This window comes from Tursiops truncatus, chromosome 16 (genome assembly GCF_011762595.2).
Source record: "Tursiops truncatus isolate mTurTru1 chromosome 16, mTurTru1.mat.Y, whole genome shotgun sequence".
NCBI lineage: Eukaryota > Metazoa > Chordata > Mammalia > Artiodactyla > Delphinidae > Tursiops > Tursiops truncatus.
Window position 1 is genome coordinate 31,238,168 of NC_047049.1, and position 24,402 is coordinate 31,262,569.

The window sequence follows — 24,402 nt, forward strand, 5'->3', positions numbered from 1 at the left end:
ACTTAAAGTGGTAAAAAAAAAAATTCTAAGTAGACTGTGAAAAGTTAACTATGTATACTACAATCCTCAAAGAAACTTTAAAAAATATATACAAAAATGTATAGTAAAAAATATAATAGGGGCTTCCCTGGTGGCGCAGTGGTTGAGAGTCCTCCTGCCGATTCAGGGGACACAGGTTCGTGCCCCGGTCTGGGAGGATCCCACAAGCCGCGGAGCGGCTGGGCCAGTGAGCCATGGCCACTGAGCCTGCGCATCCGGAGCCTGTGCTCTGCAACGGGAGAGGCCACCACAGTGAGAGGCCCGCGTACCGCAAAAAATAAATAAATAAATAAAATAAAAATAATAATAATAGATATATTAAAATGAAATGCTAAGAAATGTTCAAATAACCTAATAATGTAGGAAAGAGAAAACAGTGGGACAAAAACAGATGGAACAAATGGAATACAAATAATAAAATGGTAGACCTAAGTCCAAACATAAATAATTGTATTAAGTGTAAACAGTCTAAATATTCCAATTAAAAAAGAAATTGTCAAAAGGTATTAAAAAAGAAAACATAACCCAACTATATGCTATCTACAAAAAACTCACTTCAAATATAATTATATAGATACATTAAAAATAAAAAGATGAGGGGCTTCCCTGGTGGCGCAGTGGTTGAGAGTCTGCCTGCCGATGCAGGGAACGCGGGTTCGTGCCCCGGTCCGGGAGGATCCCACGTGCCGCGGAGCGGCTGGGCCCGTGAGCCATGGCCGCTGGGCCTGTGCGTCCGGAGCCTGTGCTCCGCAGTGGAAGGGGCCGCAGCAATGAGAGGCCTGCGTACCGCAAAAAAATAAAATTAAATTAAATTAAATTAAAAATAAAAAGATGAAAATATATACACCAGGTAAACACTAATCCAAAGAAGGTGGAGTGGCTATATAAACATCAGCCAAAATAGAGTTCAGAGCAAAGAAAATTGCTAAGGATAAAGAGGAACATTGCACAATGATAAATGGGTTAATTCACCAAGAAGACATAAATTCTAAATCTGTGTGCATCTAACAGCAGAGTTTCAAAATACATGGAGCAAAAACTGATAGAACTAAAAGAAGAAATGGACAAACTCATAATTACAGTTGGCAACTTCAATTCTCCTCTCTCAGTAACTGATAGAACTAGTATACAGAAAAACAGCAAGGATATAGAAAAACTAAACAACACTTTGATCAACTGGATCAGAAGTTATTCTTATCGGTAGGAGAATGATGAAAAAACTATAATAGATAATATTCACAACCAGGGCTGTCACATAATATACAACTCCAGGGGCCCTTGCACATAAATTGTGAGTTGTGTGGCACACAAGCTGCTTAAGTGCATGTAGTGGTCCTGCCCACACTTTAGAATAATATGGATGTTTTAAGAAGAATGAATTAGTTTACTTGGAGTATTTTCACTATTTTTGAAGGAGAAAAATAACATGCAGGAAAGCATACACAATGTGGTCCCATTTTTATAAAACAAACAGGAACATATGCATATATGTATATATGTATACATGAGAATGTTGGTAAGTGGAAGATACCTGTTGGTAAGGGGGTGGGTGGAGTGAATAATGTGGGTGGAGGAGGGGAGAATAGTAGGACAGGGACCCAAGCAGAAAAGGAAAAGAAAAAGAAAACCTGCACTTTAAAACATGATCATTTTTATGCACAAATAATAAGTCCCTCTAAAAATAATTTTAAAGTATTCTCAAATATAAAAAAGGAAAAATACTACTTTATTCGGTTACCTAAAATCTTTCAATGATTGATTTGCTATTATACTTTAAATAAAATACAAACTCTTTACCATGACCTGTGCGATCTGGTCCTTGTCTACCTCTCCAACCTTATGTGCTACTACCCTTCCCTCTCCATATAAGTCTCTTTCTGGACTAGAGGCCTTTGTAATTGCAGTCTCCTCTGCCTGAAATGCTTTTGCCACAGGTCTCTGCATGACTGGCTTCCTCTCAACTGTGGAAGTCACAGATGCCTACCCAATAGCCATCCTCCCCTACTTCCTCACCAACAGAACCCTGATTTTACTGGGAAAGCAATATGTCCATTTAAAATACTTGATCTCTGGCCTCTCTTGTGGCTAGGAGTGATGCAATTCTGGCCAATGGAATGTAAGTAGAAGTTACTGGACACAGCCTCCCGGAAAGCCTTTTAAAAGAGCTAAACCAGAGGCCTTTTCTACCTCCTCCTTCCCTTTCTGCATTTTCTTGCCATGAAAATGACTGCGAGGCTATGTCCTCTGTGGTTCCCAGGTCAGCAGTCTCAATATCACCTGGGAACTTGTTATAAATGCAAATTATCAGGCCCCACCCCAAATCCCACTGAATCAGTAACTCTGAAGGTTAGGCCCAGCAATCTGTGTTTCAACAAAGTCTTCAGGTGACTCTTAGGCATGCTGAAGTTTGAGAGCCACTGAGAAAGAGGACAGAAGTCTCCTTAGAGATGGTGAAGAAGACGGATGAAGATTAGTACACTTCTGACATCACAGAGCTACTGCACTAGAGTTGGACTGCCTCCTTCACACTTGGCAGTTGTATAATCCCTATTTGGTTACGCTACTGTGATTAGGTTTCTGTTACATGCAACTGAATGCAATTCTATTTGATAAATCATCTTTTAAATCTCCGCTCAAACATTATCTCCGTGGAGAGGCCTTCCCTCACTACACTGCTTATATCCTCCATCCCCAATAAAGTCCTTCTCCATCATGCCAACCTTTTTGCTTCCTTTATAGCAGGAGTCCCCAGCCTCCCGTCAGCGGCCTGTTAGGAACCGGGCCGCCAAGCAGGAGGTGAGCGGTGGGCGAGTGAGCGAAGCTTCATCTGCCGCTCCCCGCTGCTCGCATTACCGCCTGAGCCATCCCACCCCACCCCCTCCACTCCCCCACCGCCGTCCGTGGAAAAATTGTCTTCCACGAAACCGGTCCCTGGTGCCAAAAAGGTTGAGGACCACTGCTTTATAGCACTCATCATATCCTGAAATGATCTCACTTACTTACTGTTTATTTGCTTCTGAGCTGTTTCCCTTGTAAGAATGTAAACTTCCCTTGTAAGAATGTCTTTTCACTACTGTCCTCCAGCACATATAAAGTGTCTGGTACATAATGGATGCTTTGTAATTATTTGTGGAACGATTCATAGAATTTTATAATTGCATGTTACATTTAATATCATGTATTTTTAAAACAGTAAAATGAAAACATTGGTTCATTATAGACAATCACAATTTTTAGGAAAAATTTTTAGTTGAGAAACACATACACATATTTAAAAATGCATATAATACAGAATACAATACACACGTGCCTATGAACACTTTCTACCTTACTCTCAAGTGGCCTATCAATTCTAAAACCACAAACGATTAGCAAAATAGCTATGTAAACATTCAGTGTGTCACAAAAATGAACTGCATGAATTCAGCATTTCTTTGGCAAACTTGTCTTTTCATAGATACAATTCTGTGCTACCCCAATCAGTGTGGGAGACTTGTTAATAACAAAACTTCCTATAGCATTTAAACACAAACATTCAAATAAAAACAAAAATTCTGATCATTTTTCTCATGCATGTCAGAGGACATATATAACTAGGTTTTAACCTTGCAGAGAAAGCATTCTCTTTACCCACATGCCCACTCTTTCTACTCTTCTAGTAATCTTGAGTTTGGTCCGAGACTAACACCCTGCAAATAAATGAGGTCTTCTCTGGCATCAACCTATGCAGGTATATTGGGGGAGGGGATACAGACTGAGGGTTCCCTGAGGATGAATTTGGGGTCTCTGCTCTCTGCTTGTGGGAGTGACTCAAGAAGCCCCAGTGCCACTACAGCAGGAGAAGTGAATTTCCTTTTTATGACTTTTACCTCATATAAAACTGCTCTCATCATATAAAACCTTTGGAAATCTGTATCTTTTGATTAAAAAAAATAAGTTGTTATGTAACATTTAAATAAACTGTATGAATACTCTTCTCAATGAAGCACAGAACAATCAAATACAAGAAAGTACAGTGTTTCCTACTTAGATACCTATCCACTCTTTCTTGAGGCCCTAGATGGGTCTCCTTGGGGGCACCGTTGTGAAAGAAAAGCAGCAGAAAAGTGCCAGAGGCAGAATGGGGGGCTGCTCATTAAGAAAAAAAGGAGCTCTGGGATTTGGTAAGACCATTTTCTCCCTTTGTCACAGAATCAGGAAAGCATTTAGGTAGTGTTTCCTGGGAGTCCCTTCCAAATACTTGGAGATGAAATGACTTCAGGTCAGTGGCATCTAAAGAGAAAATTTTTGAGAAGCCGCCAGAAGCGGTCCTCAACCCAACATGGCATATTTCCCTCTTATTCTTAACCAGTGAAATAATCTTTTATCTCACGAGAAGCAATGACCTTGGGTTTCTATTTGAATAACTTCTGCCTGGAATTCCATCAGAACCAGCATCAGATGTACTAGCCTCACTTCAGTAAAGACAACACTCTATAAGGTAAGGTTCTCACTCTTAACTGGTCAAGAGAGTTACCTGGGGAGCTTGTTTAAAATAATGTAGGTTCTGGAGCTGTACTCCCAGAGATCCCCATTTAGTAGGTCCTGGGTGGGATGTGGGATTCTGCATTTTCAATAAGGCTTTCCAGGTGATTTTGATGGAGGTGGTGTGGGGCCCCCAATTTGAGTAACACTGATTCAGAGAGAAGTCAGAATTGCTTCTTTCCCAGAATAAGACCTACCGTAGACAGCGACCCAAGGCGCCAGACTTCCCAAAGTGTCCTCCCTGACGAGGTCTCCGGTGAGGAGGTCATTTATGCTTGTCCTCAAAGACTCAGGGAGTGAGTCTTGTGCCCAACTCTATAAGTGAACCAAAAATTGGGCTCACACCTGTCTGGATTTGAGGATAAATAGGAAAATCCCAAGTACTAGAAAAGTTTGGCTTCTGGTTGGAGGGGGGCTATGTACAATCTTTCCCTTTTCCCTTATTCCTTTTCACTGATACCGCGCTAATGAAGCCAAATAGACCCAAACAGATAATATGTTGTTTGGGTAGGGGTGAATATACACAGCTAGAGCAAATTCTGTCTGAGGAAATTCAGAGGAATGAATTCCAGTTTGATACACAGCATCAATAACTGACTGTACATCAGTGTATGGCATCTGGATAGGAAATCCTGCGACCTAGACAAATGGCAGAATAACACGTCAAACCACATTACGGTCACGTAGGTGATGGAGAATTACTGGATGCAAAGAGATTACAGAAGCCTCAAAGAAATGGAAGTCATAAAATAATAATAATAGTTATCATTTTGTGGGTGCTTACTATGTTCTAGGCACAATGCTAAATACTTCACATACATATTTAATCCTCAAACAACCCTATGAGGTAGGCTTTGTTATAATCCCCACTTTACAGAGAGAGGAGCAGAACCGGGTCTGTCTAATGCCAGAGGCTGCACACTTAACATTCCACATATTTGCACCCTTTCTGGAATCGCAAACTGCCAACAAGGAAACCTTGATCCTATAAGTGACAGATTTAAGGGAGCACTTTGGAAGAATTTATTTAACATTGATTCAGTTTATATTTATTGATAACCATATGACAGAATTAAGGGGTACGGAACATGGTCCCATGTAAAATTTTCTATTTAAGAATATACAAAGGACAGTCATTAGCTTCTTTCAAGACTTAGTTTGCTTACTTCAGGAGGCTTTTCCTGATCTTTAAATCTGTTGATGTGCTCTTCTCTTGTGGTTGCATAGGACACTGTCCTTTCCTAGCTTATTTAATAAAATATACTGCAATTACTCGTTTTCTGGTCCATTTCTCAAACTAGCCCACAGTCTCTGTGAATGCTCAAGATTGTATCTGTCTTGTTTACTGTCATAACCCCAAGTGTCTAGCACAATGGCTGCCACATAGGATACAAATAATAGTTAACATTTATTAAGTGCTGGGTGCTATGGTTAAGCAGCTCACTTAATCCTCACCACAACCACAAAGCAGGTAACTCTTTTTATCCCTGTTTATCTTGAGCCGTGGGGTAGAAGGTATAGAGAAGTTAGGCAATCTGGTCAAAGTTAATGAGTGGTTGAGCCAGGATTTGAACCCAAGCTGCAGGATTCTGTCTAGGTTCATGAATGTGTGTTATTAAATAGCAGATAATTTTACAAAGGAACTCCAAGTTTTAAACCTTGGCTTATACTTAACTATGCTTTGCTTATCTCTTTACCCCCTAATTCTATTAAAAAGAAAGCAAAACAAAACAACTTCCTCCCTATTCATGAATGAATAGTGCCTGCAGATCCCTCCCTGGCAGCCTGAGTATCAACTCCCAACAGATTCCTTCCTTTCTTCTCTTAGAGGGTTTCCCAAGGAGACATCTTCTAGTCTACAGGATAGTAGGGGGAAGGAATATCACTCTTGAGAGGCTGGGGCTTCCAAAAACCCACTGGAACAATTCATAGGGAAAAGGAGGTGAGAGGATTCCAGAACTAAGGATATCATAGGGGAAGAAAAGAAGGACCCTAACAATACACCAGATGCCCACCATGTCTGATTATGGACTTAACTGAGTTTGAAGTGCCTTTCTACCATCCATGATGATGTCAAATGTGCTGGTGAATATATGAGAGGAGGTCAGAAGTCCAGGCTGGATGTATAAAGTTGAGAATAATTTGCATGTAGAAGATATTAAAGCTTGCCTTAGTCCTCTTGCCCAGAAGCAAGGACATGGAATCCATTCTATTACTACCATCTAGAAATCATGTTTTAGTTTCTTAGTTGCAAGTGGTTTCCTTTTGGGTATCTCTTTCCAAAGTTTGTGGTTTATACATTAAAAAACTGATTCCAAGAAAATGTCATGCAATCTGGTCATGGTACTAGTTACTCACTACATTTGAAATTTCTCAGTCTATAAGTAAATGCATTTTAATGCCATAGCATGTATCACCTAAGATCAAGATAAAAGGCATTTCAGGGATACTTAAGATTAGTATCATCTGGCAATTAATAACATAGATAAAACAAATGACATTAATGCATTAAATCATATACAAACCCAATAAAATTGTAGCAGTCTTTCAAATTCACTCTCTTCTTCAGATGAAACAACGTTTCCGGTGCCAAGCTCTAACTTAGGAAGGATTTGTCTTAAAATGGAAGTACATTGTCTATTCCAACGTGTTGGCTGTTTAGGTCGCCATTCCATTATTTTATATTTCAGAGTTCTTTCAATCCTAAGGTAAGAATGCAAAGATTATTTTATGATAAATTACAACTCATTTAAATAAATGTGAAAAAAGTTTTGTCACTTTTTCTCAAGTATGAGAATGATACTTTTTTGATTTAGGAGGAAACCAGACCTCTATGGCTAGGGATATCTGCCTACTGGGTGTGATTTGCCTACCATCTGATTACTGGGTTGGCATTCCTATTCTCCAAGACCCTCCTTTGACATAAGACATTGTGTTTCCAAGAAATGCCTTTATAAAAATTCAGATATCTTGTCTGGGATAATGTTAGCAGGAATGGGGTAACTGGACCAGTTAATTCAGCAAGCAGCATTGGGAGGAAATGAAGCACTGGACTGGTCAGTATGATGAGCAGTTTCCCTACCAGAACGTATGCTCCACAAGGGCAGGGAGTTTTGCCTACCTATGCTGCCTCTAAAACAGTGCCTGCTGAGGAACTGTTTCGGGGAGGGGAGAAAGTGGAGCACAGTGTGAGTTGGTTGATGGGAGCTTCTCCTCTGGGCAGAATCACTGTGTGCTCCGGAAGAAGCTGCTGGGCCTCTCCTCTCGGCTGAGTCCGTAAAGTAACTAAGCGGTTTCGAGTTTGCAGAGTCCCAGTCACGGCTATACCCCAGAATCACCTGTAGGACTTTATCAAAATATTTCACTATCTTCCAGATAGTGATTCAACAGGTCTGGTCTTGACCTCTGGCACCTATATTTTAAAATAGTTCTAGAAGCAATTTCTGATGAAAACCAGAAGTTGGGGACCATTTTCCTAGTGCTTTTATTCCTTTTTTGTTAAGAGTTGGGGAAGAAGGAGGGGAATAAGAGGTGAGAGTTGTGTGCTAGTGAGGAAAGGGAGTGGCAAAATGATTTGTCATATTCTGTTTCAATTAGTTGGTAGTGGCTTACATGCCAGCCTGCTGTGTCAGCATGAGTCACTGGAGGTAGTCAGATCTAGAAGCTTCTGACACATCTGGAGTAGGAGTGAGGTCTGCTGCAAGGCTGTGACCCTTTGAGCTTGACTCAACCACTCCTCCGGACGTGTGTGTGTGTGTGTGTGTGTGTGTGTGGTGGGGGGGGGGGGAGGGTGCCTACGAGGGACAGTACTGATGTTGCTGCCACCCAGCTTGGCTGTTTTTACCACACACCAGGTTGTGGGCCATTTACCTTCTTGTCCTTTCAAGAAGTGTCAGCTACTGCATTATTATTACTATACGGCTCAACAGGTGTCTGTGTTGCGAACTTCCTAACGGCAGCCCACAGTGTTTTCCAGATGCAACCATATTTAACTTGGCATGTGTTTTCAAGAAGCGCCCTGGATAGCGGAGGGGTGACTTTTGATGCACCAAGAGACAGATGACTCAGTGGAAGTAACGATTATAATCTGCATTTCATGCTCCTGTTGCTGAATCTAATGGGTATTTTGAGAGCCTGGGTTAGAGGACTGAAGGGTGGCTGAATGAGAGATTAGAGAGAAAACATGATACTCATAATATATAAATAGAGATCATACCTGTTCTTTAGATCTTCTACCATGCTTTTATTAGTATCAGAATAAATTATTTCTTCAGGCTGAAATACAGAAAACTGAAAGTTAGAAAAGATTCTAGGGAGACCATCTTTACGTCAGTAGGCCCTTGGAGTGCTGATTATAATGAGGGTGAACCTGAACCAGTCTCATGTGGCAAAAACACTCCATGGTAGAGGCACAAAGGTAACGCAGATCACAGTGTTCCCTTTGATGTTAATACTACCTCACCAGGGCATGGGAGGGAGAATGGATTTACAAAAGATATTTTTCATGACAGAAGAAGACAGATCTGCTATCCCCATCTGTTTATTCAAACAAGCATTGGACATGTTTATTGATTCTACCAGATAATCTTGGAAGTTGCACTGGTATCTTCCACTTATTAACTGTGACCTTGGTGAAGTCACTTAGCCTCTGTGAGTCTCAGTTACCACGTCTTTTAAAGAGGGACAATAACAGTACCTACTTCCCTGGGATCATGCAAAGATTTTAAAATCAAGTAATACATGTAAAGCCTGGCACATATTGTTCAACAAAGATCAGATACTATTGTTATTATTACTCTTGTAACATGGGGTATCATCTTCCTTCTTTGATTATTTGTTCTTTTCAGCAGGCGGGAGTCAGGGCTCTGTGTTTGCATGTGCGCATGTGCACACACTCGCACATACACGCAGAGTCCATTTCAATCTCCCTGTCGCCAAGCCTTTGCCCCGGGCACCCCAGCAACAGCAGAGAGCAATGCTCTACCAAGTTTCCCCATGTTGCCCCCTGAGCAGGATTTTCTGGGAGGAGGAGAGGACTTCTCCAACCCCCTCCCCGCTACCTAACCCGTTCCTCCCCTCCCTGCAGGGCTCATATAGACAAGAGTGAGGGGTTGGGTTTAGGCGGTTTTTACTTAGGATATTTCTGAGCTGAGAAATAGAGGAGCTATAGAGACACGGACAGATGTTTCCCCCTCATGAGTGGAATGAGGGTTGTACGAAAAGAAGGAAACATTTGCTAGGCCTCTAGGTCTTAGAAAATTTCGGGAGTGATTTGAGGGGGCTCAGTCTGTCAGGTGATGATCTAAGCCAGTGGCTCCCAAAATGTGGCCCCCAGACCAGCAACCTCAGACCCAGTGATTCAGAAACTCTGAGGGTAAGGCCCAGTAATCCATTTTTAAACAAGCCCTCCAGAAGGTTCTGATGCCTGCCGTGGCTGGATAACCACTAGATTAGAGCATAGGCTCAAGCACAGTGACTTTCCCCACAGTGAACACGGCAGGAGATGAGAGATACTGGAGAAAGGGAAGCATAAACTGCAGCATCACCTTACAGGGGCCACCAACTATCACAGTCAGGACAGGTAAACTGAAGTCCCTGATTGCTGTCACCAACCACTGTCTGCCCCTCCAAAACACTCCCCTGCACCCCTATCCTGGCAACTCTTACGGATTAGTTAGGCCACTTTCAGGCCTGAAAAAGAGGCCTGGGTTATGTTGACTTGATAAGTTTATGGAGTGTTAGTCTATTTTCTTTTCAGGCAAAGGCCCCTTACAGGGAATTCATATCCTTTAAAACTTCGAGAGGATTTCCCTGTTAACTCCATCTCTGAATACCCATATTCTCATCATACACACTCAAATTTGTGTTCTCAATTGCGATTAAGAAAAAATCGACAACAGTGTTCACCACAGATAGTGGTTTATTCCGGTATGTGTGCGACAAGGCAGAAGATCAAGGGCCATTAACCCACAGGAAAGAAATCAGTAGGGATACAAGTCAAATGCAACTATGAGTTTTATATTTATATATTCAACTTGACAAAGGGTTTAGTGGCTTTTAAAAACACACTTTTGATGATGGCAGCCCTTGCCTTGGTGATGTTGGCTTCTGACTGTCCTCGGCTCACTCCTTGGCAGCAGCCAGGCTGGCCTTTCAGCTCCTCGACAGACATCCGCTTGCCACTGCAGGTCTTCATGCCTGCTGTCCCTGCTCTGTGCTGGGACCATACTCCTCCTTAACTTCCATCTAAACCAGCTCCTGCTCACCCTTCTTCACTCTGCTAGTCATCACTTTTTTCCCCAGGAAGCCCCTGCAACTCCCCTTCACCTCAGGCCTCCTGCTGAGTGCTCCCCAAAGCACATTCATTTCTTCTATAGTAGCATTTATCGCTCTGTACAGCAAGTGCTCATTTCCTTCTGTTTCCTCCTCTAGAACACAAGCTCCAAGAGCACTGAGACATGTCTTTTTCCTTGGGGTACCTATACCTAAAACAGTGCTGGCCTGCTGCAGCACTCAATACACATTACCTGAATTAATAAGAGAATGAGTAACAGAAACAAAAAACCTCAACTCTAAATATATCATTCTCCCCCCTAGGAGGCAGCAATACTTTGGTCACAACTTTGGGATGGGAAAAGCAAGCAAGGTCTGTGGATGCCATAAATGTGGTTTGCTCAAGAGAGATAAGCACATTTCCCCTTCCTTATAAGGACTTTACAAACATCTGCAAGGAGAATGCTCAGAAGGATGCACAAGAAGCTACCAACAGTGGCTATTTCTTAGAAAGTGGGAAAAAGATGTTGAAGAGGAGAGAAACTCTTCACTTTTTACACTTTGATACTGTTTGATTTTTCTCCCCACAACCACCATTCCTTCTTTTTGATATTATGAACTATGTCAAACATTCTCAGATAAAGCACTGAGAATAATGTAGTGAACATCCACCCAACATACATACCACCAAGCTACATCTAATCGTTGCATTCCTCCATACTTGTTTTAGGTTTTTTTAAAGATGTAAAACATTACAGACAGATTTGAAGTACTCTGTATACTGCTCCCTGATATCATTCTTTTTTTCTCCTCTTTCCAAAGGTAAACTTTACCCTAAATTTGGTGTTTATCATTCCCATGCAAGCTTTTACACTATCACTATATATCTCTATATACGTAAACAACATATATTTTTCAAACTTCGTATAAGTGTGTCATTTCACATCTTCCTTACTTTGCTTAACATTACATTCTTTATATTCATTCATGCTGATAACAGTGGCTCTAGGTCAGTAGTTCTCAACCTTGGCTGCATGTGGGATCACGTGGGGAGCTTTAAGTAATACCAATGCGGGGGTTCTTCCCTCAGACGTTCTGATACAATGCACGTACAGCCAAGTTAAGAACTACAGTAAAGTAGTTTCATATATTCTTTTTTTACTGCTGTATAGAATATTTTATAGTAGGAGTATTCATAACTCATGTGCCCATTTTCTGGTTGATGAATTGTTTCCTTTTATTTATTTATTTATTTATTTATTGCTATCTCAAGCAATTCAGTAATGACCTTCGTGTACTTGTCTCCCTGTGCGTGTATCTCTAGGGTATATACTTAGAAGATGAACTGGTGGATCAGAGGCTGAGTTTCTTCAGCTTTACCAACCTTACCATATTGCTTTCTAAAGTGTTTATAGCAATTCACACTCCCACCATTTCTCTGCCTCTTTGCCAATACTAGATGTGATCACACTTTTTAAAAAGTTTGGCCAATCTTCTACATGTGAAATAGTGTTTTATTGTTTTAAATTGCATTTCCCTCGTTATGAGTGACGTTGAGCCCTAGAGTTTCTGCTTCTGTGAATTGTCTTCTTCCTATTTTTCCATTGTCCTTTTTCTCATCCCCCCTCTCTTTCTTCCTCTGGGTCATAGCTCCTAGTTTTTGAATTTTGCAATTGCCTGCACGCTGCCATACCATGGCTCTCAATCCAGAAACAGCTGTCGAAATGGAATTTGGGTGCCTTCCCAAAGCAGTAGTGAGTACATCATAGATCCCCTGGACAAGCCATCTGGTGATTAGGTTGGTTCCTGATTCTCAGCTCTGTACTTTGGTCTCTTGCCTCCTGAGCCCCAGGCAGTGCGTCTGCTGCTTTTCTTTCCCATCTTCTCTCAAGAGTAGCAAAGTAGGGGAGCCGCAATGCAGTCCCTGGCTTCAAAAAGTGAGACTGGCTCTGGTTCTCTGGATTTCATGAAGCATTTTCAGACCTTGGTGCCGTCCTCTTTGGGCCCCACTCACTGCTAGTGTTTCTGTCCTGCTTCTATTCCATGAGATAACTATCATGGTTGGGAGCCCAGATAAGCCTTCTGTTTTTCAATTTTTATACTTTATCATTGTTATGGATATGTAGTAGAAGGGCTAGGTCCAAGTAAGAACTTATTACACCATCTTGACATTATTTTTTATGTTTCATGATGAACATTTTAAAATTTTTATTTTAAAACCTAAATTCACAATTAAGATGATACCTTCTTCTCAATTCCTCTTTTCTGCAAGTAGAGAAAAAGGATCACAATAGCCCAAACTCAGGCTGGAGGGCAGAGAAAACTAGGTTTTATTAATACTGCCAAATAATTCAATGAGCAATCAGCTGTGTAAACATAATAAGAGCTGTCACAATTCCTAAGATTAGAACCAATGGTAACTTTCATAGAGACACACCTGGAAAAGTATAATTTACCTGTATGCTTTGTGCTTTCGTCCCTTGATAATTTTTTGGAAGCAACTGTTTCCAGAAACTTTCCTTTGAATAGTCAAAATATACAGCCCCTGGTGAATTATTTTGCTGAATGTTAAACCAGACCTATTAATACATCAACATAAAATCAGTAGAGGCCCACAGGAGTACGAAGCCCATAGTAGGTTAGGACGGAGCAAAATTTTACAGTCCTACTCCCCAGTGAAGTGGCAGAAGCCAAGGATGGTTCTGAGGCAGGAGGTACAGAGATTCCAGGGGTGTGTGCGCACCAGACTGCTCGCTGGTTCTCAACCTCGGAGGCACTGCAGAATCACGTTAAGGAGCCTTGGGGATAAAAGATTCCCCTGGCCCTACACCCCAGGGCTTCTAACTGAACATCTATAGCTTCTTCAAAGTTCCCACATGATTCTAATGTATGGTCAGTGTACAGAACCACAGGTTTAACTCTTGAGGTGATAACTCAAGATCCCGCCGCCCCCCGCCATATACTTACATTTTCACCATCAAACAAACAATCTACACTTTGTAAGGGACAAAATGGGTCAAACTGCTTATGACATTGCCCAGTTAATGGATTCCAAAGCAAATATTCATCAGTTTCTGGCGTTAATACATAAGCCACGTGCCCCTGTGCGAAGAAAGAGTTAAAGGCATTTTTGGTGGATGATTGATTTCACTCATTTTCGTATGTGGAAATTATACTGTAAGCATGTGATATCTCTGATTTTTTAATAGATAATATTGCCAGTTACCTTGGTTATTCTTTATTCCTGTATTATTTATTTATTTGCCTTGCCGCACAGCTTGCGGGATCTCAGTTCCCTGACCAGGGATTGAACCTGGGCCACGGCAGTGACAGCCCCAAATCCTAGCCACTAGACCACAAGGGAACTCCCTGCTATCTCTGATTTTTAAAAGCCTTTTTTAGGACCTTTACAATTTTTTTGAAAAGGATAAAACCAAAGCAACTGAAATGCTCAGGCCCAGGCTAGCATGAGGATTCAAATGAGAACTTTTGAGCTAGTGCTGCCACGTATGGTCCTGAAGGGTGTACCCTCATAGCAATAAAATATGTTGTTCTAACAAAATCAGTATATTATGACCAATTCCCAGTAGCCAGTACTAAAGGGTTTGGAGGTAGGGGCGCTTTTGTGTGATTCACACGAAGGTGCTACATGGATTAGCCCTGCTTTATGTGGAACATACTTGGAGACCAAGGGTGAACACCGTGCAGAGTTAGGGAATGGAATTTTGCCTAAGGCTCTGAAAAGCCAAGTGAAGTTGAAAAGCCATAAAATTAATTTTGTGAGCAAGATACAGAGTTAGAGGCCAGAGAGAAATTACACAGGAAAGCACCTGAGGAATAAAAGTAGTCATTATGTGATTATTTCGCTCTGCACATACTTTTGAAGTATAAACCTTTCTTATTTAGCAAAGAATAAAAATGTCAGGTAACAATGATAATGACTATCTAACATTTATTGAGTACCCCAGCTACTGTACTCAGCACTCACTAATTTTCTCACATGAATTCCAGATTCTGTGAGGCAGGGATGATGGTCATGCCCATCTTTCACATGAAGCTTGTCTAGGGTAACAGTAAATGGAATGACTCCTTTTCGGGGAGGAGATAAATGAGGCTCAGAGAAATAAGGCTGAGATCGTACAGTTAGTAAACGTCATTTCTGGGTTTTAAAATCCTCTTATGACTTCCAAATCTATACTCTTTTTTTTGCGGCACGCGGGCCTCTCCTGTTGAGGAGCAACAGGCTCCGGACGCGCAGGCTCAGCCGCCATGGCTCACGGGCCCAGCCGCTCCGCGGCATGTGGGATCTTCCCACACGGGGGCACGAACCCGTGTCCCCTGCATTGGCAGGCGGACTCTCAACCCCTGCGCCACCAGGGAAGCCCCAGGGAAACCCCAAACCTGTACTCTTAACACTGTGCTGTGTAGCCTGGTTTCCCTAACTCCAAAGCTCTTGCTCTTTATCACTGTGCTCATCTTTACAGTAAAGAGGCTTCACCTCAACCAGTAGTAGAGGCGAAAGGCACAGATAAGTGCTGCCACCCAGTGTTGACTCAGAGGTAAAACTGTAAAAATGTTTGTTGAAATATTGTTGGCTGTTTACTGCCATCTAGTGGCACTCAAAACTACAGCGGGGGATCATATGGGGAAATTAAGGGAATATAGAGAAATAAATGATCATGACAAGAACAAGACTGGACGTTTTTGACACTTATCAAAATATTCATAGTAGAAATAGAAACATCCAAAAGAAGACAGCTTTCTGGAGGTTTGAATGCAAGTGTATATAAGTTGTAAAAATTTCAGGTAGGTTAACATAAATTTCTGGCCCACTTCTTACACGATTAAAAATTGAGCAGTGTAAAACAGGAAGAAGTACTTCTTAAGGATCTTAAAATATAGTGTTAGGGACACATAAAGATGATGGTGGTGATGATGGTTAACAACCACTATAACTACTACTGTAACTATTACTACAGCACCTACCACCACCATTTTATTGAGCATTTTCCACATAAACCAGGTGCTGTCCCCAGTGCTATTTACTATGTAATTTAATATTTTTAGTAGCTCCATGAAGTAGCACTCTTATTTGTACTACTTTACGAAGAAGAAAAACAAAAGGAAGTCATTCTTTACATTGTAGAAATTTTGATGAACGAACATTATCCTCCTAAGTAAATAATTGTTCGCCTAGGAAATTTCCTAATTAGCTTGTGAAAAGAAGGAAACTTGGGGTTGAAGTCTTTTAAACTTGCAGCTAAAAGCTAATTAGTTTTGCTTACACTATTTAAATATTAAGTCCAACACTTACTTCCAACATCGAGGTTCCTAGGAGGACCGAAGCTTTCTTTCCAAAATACAGGAAGAAATTACAGAGAAGTATGGCATGCTCCTCCTTATTTCCAAGAGCCAAACTGAGGCAGCGCTAAGGCAAAACAAAAGCAACAAGGACACAAAAAAGGAGGGGAGGAGAGAAAGCTGAGTAATGCAAGCATTCAACAGATTTAGAGTCCCTCCAAACCCTCACACACACATCCTTGCCAGGTCACTAAGATGACTGCAAAGCCGAAAGCTCCAGCACCCTTTGCCTGTGAAAACACTAGGTCATTAGAAAGAGAGAACATTAACTTGGAACATAAGGATCACCTTTATCGTGGGATAATTAATGTGGATACTGTGTAAGTGACCCAATAATTTTATCCTCCAAAATGGGGCATTTTTGTTTGAGACAAATACCCTGGGAAAACAGGGATATCTTGGCTGATATTTTAAGGAACTTCACCTGATGGGAAATCACATAGTGTTTTTGGAGGAAGGGATCCTTTGGTCAATGGAGCTACACTGTGTCCTGTACCCACATAGTGCTCTCAACTGAAAGAGAGGAAGAGATCTGAGTTGGAGCCCAATCAGAAAGAGTAATGGAAACTTCTTTAATTGAAAGAGCTGAACAGTTGGGCTGGGTGTAATCACATACAGGGTGCCTAGTAAAGCAGTGGTGGCAGGAGAGAAAAAGCACAGCAGAGGTGGCAGACCAGTGGTCTGTAACCTAGTTCTAGTTGAGAGGTGTGTTTCGTTTGGCCCCGAAATGCTTTTAAAAGTTGGAAGATCTCATATAAAACTCTGGATTTCTGGCTTGAAAAATCAAAGGATCTAACAAAATGTATAGGCCCAAGTGTTCATATGGCAATGATGTGCTATTGCTGAGTAGCGGCTGCACCATTTAGACTGCACGTGTGCTTCCATTTCATTAGTCCCACAGAAAGGGCTGTGGTGGTCAGGGAGCTTGGGGAGGGGGCGCTCAGGAGCCCTTGGAGTGACTATTTACCAGTCTGGAAGCATTTCAATGTTTTAACAACTGATATGGCCACATCAGTACACACCGGCTGAATGTGATGCTGAGGAGGCTAGGGAGGATGGTAACGTGGCTCTTCTGAAAGGTGTGTGTGAACAGGAGAATTAAGAGCAGATTATGAGCAGTCTTCAACGTCAGGCCAAGGAGGTTCCCCTGACTGGATTTCATAAGAGAAGGAGGGAATGGATGAGAGTAGGTAACTAACATACTGCGTTCCAGGTGCCTATCCTTTCAAAACCCCTGTATGCCAAAGATGAGGAAACTGAGGTCCAAAGAAGCTAAATAACTTATCTTAGGTCACACAGCTATCAGATGGTTGACGTAGGATTTGAACCAAGGTTTGGTTGACTCCAAGACTGTATGTTGGGTAGGAGAAATAACTCTTGTCTTGTGACAAACTAATTAGTCATTCACTCATGGGTATCCCAAGTCCAAACAGTTCATGTCAATGGGAAGACATTGGCCAAGAGGAAGCCTATGACTGTGGTAACCTGTGGATTATGGGTATTGTTTGGATTGGAGGGCACTCGGGAGCACTAGTATTTGCCTGAATGGTTATTTTATGGTTATTTTTAGCTACTTTAGAGGCTATCTTTCAATGTTCTGCAGGATCATGATACCCCTGAACACATTCTGGTTAGTTTGAAGAGTCTAAGAAGAATCTAGAGTTAACTGACACCTCTTTGAGTTTTACCAGATTCGAATCACTGGATCCTGAAACAAACCACGTGCTTGTATCTCCCTTACTCCCACTTAGCAGAAGGCAGGGTAGCTGACCTATTAAGTTAGTCCTGTGCCCGCTAAGTCCATTTCAGCTAAAAAAAATCTAACCTCTAAAACATTCTAGATAAGTGCCAGGACTATCAGTTCCAGATGGAGAGTGTCCTTCTCTTAGGCTCCCATCATGCTGGTATTTTCCATTAAAAATATTGAATACTTGCTAAATTTAAAGTACGTACAAGTGACGAATATAAAAATAAATAAAAATCAAATCTTCCTTATCACTCAAGGAGATTAAACTTGGGATGTATATGTACAGTGTGTGGGTATAGGGCCAGTATATAAGCAACTAAATATAATTTAAGGTGGAATGGAAAATGTGCTCTAATTAGGGCTGCCACACTTGTGGAGGGGGGCGGGGAATCGGATGCCTAGTTCAATTTGAATTTCAGATAAACAAGTAGTTTTTTAGTATAAATATGTCCCAAATATTGCATGGGGCCTGTATTTTACTTGGAAATCAGACTAAAGACAATTTTAATCCAAGTGCCAAGGAAGAGCACTGCTATACAAGCTCTTCATTCAGATGTGGGAAAACTGTGGAAAGCTTCTGGGAAGTGGTGGTATTTCTGCTAGACTTCAGGGTCTGACCACCTCTATAGTGAACAAGCCATATTTCTCTCTGGAGAATGTCATAATATTGTACTCCTGGAATTCCCGTTGAATCTCAATATTATGAGCTACTTAAAATGTTGAATAAGAATTTTGGTCTTTAAGAATTATTTTTACGGATCGTTATAGAGCTGAAAATGATGTATTAAATTATCAATTACCTTCAAATTGCACGAAGCAAATTACTACATAAGTGCATAATATTTTTAAAAAGTTTTCTTTAAAAGAAAAGCAAGTAAGAAATGCTATACATTTAAATTATAAAATGTAATTTGTTACCTCTGATGTCATCCATATATCAAAACCATCATTTTCATCCAGTGTATCAGGCATAATAGGAATCAAAGATACAAAGCGAGCAACGAGGTCCTAAAATAATATCAACTAACAGTTATTGAGAGCATACTATATGCCTATCACCAAGCACAGTGCTTTACATGCACTGTCATCACATTTAGTGTATCCTACAAGCCTATGAAGTACACACTATTATTAATTTTATTTTACAAAAGAAGAAACAAGCTTAGAGTGCTAAGATAACTTGCTCAGGGTCACACACGAACACAATTTATGGGTCTCTGGGAATAAGCTCAAGTTAGCGTGACTTCAGAGCATGCATGTTAACCATTACATTTCATTGTAATAAGTAAAAAATTTAAACACGATACATTACATGTATACTTTAAAGTATAACTGTTTAAAAAAATGAAAAAAGATGTTGAAGAATAGCAAAAGTTTGATTTATTTTTAGGTTCAAAATCTAGCAGAAATATTTTTATTAATAAAAACTAGTTATAAGTTGCTGCAGCAAGAAGTCATTGGTGCAGCCGACTTTTTCCAACAACAGAAGTTCTATTGTGGATTGTTCCCCCATAGGGCTGGAGATAAGGACTCGGACTAGAGTAGGAAAGAAGAAAGGAATACAAATAAACAATGAGCTAACACAGAAAGTTCACCAACATTTTCACTGATTTACAATAGCTACCATTTATGCACTATTATGACTTCCTACACTGGTCACGTTTCTGACTTCATGCAATTAATTAAACATGGTTCACAATCCTTGATAAGCAAAGGAGCTAGGATTTATGCTTTTTTAAAAAGGCAAAGATTGTCCTTGAAAGAAATCTGAGAGCATTATTATCTCCTTGGACTTTCGGTGTCAGGAAACAGGCAAGAAGAAACACGTAATGGAAAAGCAGAGTGTAGCAAATGGTGATCTAAACTAGGACTTTTGATTTTAGCTTAAAGAATCCAGGTAAGAGCTTTATACTGGGAAATAATATAAATTTTCTGAGGAGAGTCAATTGACTCAATCAAGCCTGAATAAATAAAATGTATAAATGATTTTTCATAGATGCCCTTTAATCAAAGCTTCTTTTTTCTTTTTTTTATGAAAATAAAATCTTTAGTTTCAGTTATTACCCACCAATAAGAGAAAGTTCACAGTTTTAGCTCTTGACACAAAGTGAACTAGGAGGCAAATTTACATCCATCAGATACAACTAATGGACTAACTTTTAAAATCCTGGCTATCTTGAAAGCTTGCAACATACCAGATATTGCTGTGTATTCTCTAGTGACAGAATGCCAGCAATGGCTGACAATGACTTGTGAAGTGTTTTTAATAGCAGTGTTTTTTTATATGTTGCTAGAAATCAGGAGGTTTATAACACATTCATGTCCAGAAATGGGTTAAGGTACTTTAAAGTCTAAACACAATATGTATGAGTGTGTTTAGGAGTATGTATGTTGCAGTCTCAAGAGGGGTCAGTAGTCCATATGGACTAAATTAATACTTGCCTCTGGGTAGCAGGTATGTTTGTAAATATAAAATTATGTTAAACATTAGCACCAGTGCAGAACATGCTCAGCATCATAAGATCCAAAACACCAGCACAAGTTTATCCATCATTAAAAAAACCCAATTACCTCCTTCCTAAAATGTCAAACTAGTAGGTAACTAGATTAACAAATCTAATCCCAATGAATGACTCTTGTACTGGACAATTTCTCTTTTAGAAGTATAGGGGAGAACTAATCAGCTAAACAGACACGTTATGATTTAAAGTCTTAAATCATAAAGTATTTTTAAAACTGGATATTACCATACATAGATAGAAAATTACTAATAATAGTGACAAAAAAGAGCTTTAAAACTGTAAATAAAACTCCTTTCCTGTTTATCAATAAATGTTGCAGAAGACTTAAACAAAAAAAGATCCTAGAAAGCCTGTTTATTGATTATTCTCTCCATGTACGTTTTAGTAAGTGGTGATGCTCTTGATCAAGAAATCCATTATTAAACTAATTTTCTAATGGAGGAAGAGGTAAAAGATACTTATCACCTTCTGTGGAATCTATCAACTTAAGACCAAAATTAATAACAATATAGGAACTTCAGAAACAGTCAAATTTGTGGTTTGTATTTCATGGATGGTGCTGCTGTTCCAACCTATAAAGTAAAGGTGTCTGTAAAGCTTATTTTTTTCTTCAACAGGAGACTAGATCTCTGATTTCACATTTTCGTTTCTCAAAGTGGAAGAAGCTACATTCTCTTCTGAGTCCATAATGAATACAGGTACATGTCTCTTTTGTCAGCTGGTAAATAACAGATATGCATAAAGCCACATAAGGATGGGGTGGGAAGTGTTATGTTGGCGGTTTACAGAGCAAAACGTAACATAGTTGGACTTCCCTGGTGGCGCAGTGGTTAAAGAATCCGCCTGCCAATGCAGGGGACACGGGTTTGATCCTTGGCCCGGGAAGATCCCACATGCTGCAGAACAACTAAGGCCGTGTGCCACAACTACTGAGCCCACGTGCTGCAACTACTGAAGCCCGCGCTCCTAGAGGCCGTGCTCTGCAACAAGAGAAGCCACCGCAATGAGAAGCCCACACACTGCAACGAAGAGTAGCCCCCGCTCGCTGCAACTAGAGAAAGCCTGTGTGCAGTAATGAAGACCCGAGGCAGCCAAAAATAAATAAAACAAAAAAACATAGTTTCTTCACTCCCACATACAACAAGAAGCAATCCTTAGAAGGGCACAACTCCTTTAGAAACATAACTTTTAATTTTGCCTGGAAGTCAAAGGAATTTTTCTGTGTCATTTTTCAAAGTTTGACAGAAAAGTTGTGAAGCTGATATGGTCACGTGAACTGGTGTGGCAACAGTGACTCTCTAGTAAAAGTGGGCAGAAGTGAAGGGGATCAGGAAGAAATGTTTCTTCCATCTGGTGCTCAAGAGGACACATTGCAACATAGATGGTTTCTCTCTCAGGAAACTGTCTCTGAAGGTAAAGTAATTTTAATAAGAAAGTTATACTCAAAGTTAATAATAAAAAGTAAACAAGTTAAAATAAATATAAATTTGGAGTGATCAAAATGTTCTAAAATTTACTGTGGTGATGGTGGCACAACTCCGTGTATAAAGTAAAAGCTATTGAATTATATGCTTTGGAAGGGCAAATTGTATGGTATACGAATATCACAATAAAGCTACTAAAATAAATATAACTTACAAGTGTTGCATTAGAATCATGAAGAAATATATCCAGGAGTTGTTGAGGTGGATTCAATGCCTTGATGTATCTTGTTACTAAGATCTGTATCCCTTCATCATTAAAAACAGTAGTTGTGATTCTTCGTTCAGGAAATAATGCCTTACAATTTTTTTTAAAAATCTGTGCTCTCTCCAAAACATCTATTTGACCTGAAAACTAGAATCGAGTTGAAAACATTTCAACATTGTACTATATTGTCTCCACAGGAAAACATCAAGAACCAACATTCATTTTTGTCAGCTTTGAAATTAACACTTCTTTGATACTATATATGAAAATAATTCAGTGTAAAACCTACCTTGTTTAGTTCTGGATTACAGATGGCATATGATATTTGAGGTTCAATAGTAGCAAAAATATTTAAGAAGGTGCATTCTTTTAAATTCTGTCCATTATAATCTTCTTTAGGAGACACGTAAGTCTCACTCCAAGTATACCCAAGCAAAACTGGTGGAATATTTACTTGAAATGTTCCACTAATCTGAAAGAGTATATCAGTATAATGGATTCTGCATGATGAAAATAAACATCAGTCAAATATAGTATAGCTCAGTTCAGTCTTCTCCATTGCAGGAAACAGGCTTGCATGGGTTCATGCTGATTCTACTAATAGGTACTTGCACAAGGATGGTAAGGTTATCCATGATGATTTGTTCACAGGCAACCTTGACACCCTGGGTCCCTGTCTAATATGTAGTACGTGGAGAAGGCAGAAGTAAGAAAGGGATGAGACAATGAAGCAAGTTAATGGACCAGAGTGATAAAAGCTCTTAGAAGATCTAATTTAAGCTCAGAGAAAATGCTAAAAGACCATGATACATTTTGCATTGGGTCTGGAAAGAGGAAAAAAAATGTAACAGCAGGAAGGATGACCCAAAGTCCACTGGAGGAGGGATCTTATGTGTGTGTGTGTGTGTGTGTGTGTGCATGTTTGGGAGGAGATAATTTACAATAATAACTAATAATAATACTAATATAACTAATAGTTATTGAGCACTTACTATGTACAAGGCATTCTGCCAAGTGCTTGATATAGATCATATTATTCAATAAGGTAGACACCGCTCTTATCTCCATTTTATAGATAAGGAAACTGGGGCTCAGAGCATGTAAGTAATTTGTGCGAGATCACAAAACTAATGAGTAGTAGAGCCGGGATTACAACCCAGGTTGGTCCACCTTTTTTTTTGCGGTACGCAGGCCTCTCACTGTTGTGGCCTCTCCCGTTGTGGAGCACAGGCTCCGGACGCGCAGGCTCAGCGGCCATAGCTCACGAGCCCAGCTGCTCCGCGGCATGTGGGATCTTCCCAGACTGGGACACGAACCCGTGTCCCCTGCATCGGCAGGCAGACTCTCAACCACTGCGCCACCAGGGAAGCCCGGTTGATCCCCCTTTAAAGCTCACATTCTTAACTACTTCTCTATCCTAGCATCTGGCCTGAGACTGAGAAATACCTGCAGGGATTTACAAACATAGGAAGCTCTATACCTCCAACAATTTAAAATCTCCGTTGCTCTTTATTTGCAGCACTTGTATTTTCAACGTGCTCCCTCATGACATCCTGTGATTGCATAATACGCAGACGTTTCTATTCTCCTCCATTCTCTTCTCCTTTCTTACCAACAGTTTTAGGTGGTAACATGACAGCCATGTAGTGACCAAGTCACATAAGTAAAATGCAAGAAGTCTGAGAGGTTTTCTGGGGAAGTGTCTCCTGATACAGGCACTGCCCCTTCTTGCTTCACCCCACCTCCTGTCTGCAGCATGAATATGAGGCTGGAGGTGCAATTATGAGGATGAAAGTCACATGATAAGGAGAGTAGAACAGAAAGACAAAAGTAGCTTGGATCCTTGATGATATTCTTGAGCAGATGCACTGGCATCTAGACTTCTTTTTTGTGAGATAAATAGACCTCTTACAACAGCCACTGTTAGTCAGGTTTTCTGTTGCATATGACTGAATACAGTACTAACTGATAGACACATAAATCCTTCTGAGTCAAATGACTTTGTGTGCTTGATAAATGCATCTTTAGGGACTTGATTAAAAGTTATCTCCTCTGTAAATATTCCCCTGATCTTTCATCCTCCTCCTCATTCCCCTCTCACCTACCCCGAACCCCTCTGAACACCCCCTTGCTTCCCCCTCCAAACCAGGAAGGGTAGGGTACTCCTTACTCAGTGTTCTCATAGTACCAATCTCATGCCCCTATCAAAGCCCTACAGCATTACCATGTCGTACTGAAATGGTTTTC

The 24,402-nt window shown here is 40.5% G+C and overlaps 1 protein-coding gene across 1 annotated transcript in view; it reads right to left on the reverse strand.

Moving 5' to 3' along the window:
- Positions 1-4,740: 4,740 nt before the first annotated feature.
- Positions 4,741-24,402, reverse strand: part of CC2D2B (coiled-coil and C2 domain containing 2B) — a 96,615-nt gene continuing 76,953 nt past the window's right edge. Inside the window, exons 27-35 of the mRNA XM_073794148.1 lie at positions 22,445-22,627; positions 22,105-22,302; positions 18,863-18,952; positions 16,151-16,264; positions 13,804-13,938; positions 13,293-13,415; positions 8,780-8,838; positions 7,089-7,266; positions 4,741-5,202 (exon numbers count right to left, since the gene is read on the reverse strand). Coding sequence (XP_073650249.1) covers positions 5,014-5,202; positions 7,089-7,266; positions 8,780-8,838; positions 13,293-13,415; positions 13,804-13,938; positions 16,151-16,264; positions 18,863-18,952; positions 22,105-22,302; positions 22,445-22,627 — 1,269 coding nt within the window. The 3' untranslated portion in view covers positions 4,741-5,013. The remainder of the gene's footprint in view (positions 5,203-7,088; positions 7,267-8,779; positions 8,839-13,292; positions 13,416-13,803; positions 13,939-16,150; positions 16,265-18,862; positions 18,953-22,104; positions 22,303-22,444; positions 22,628-24,402) is intronic.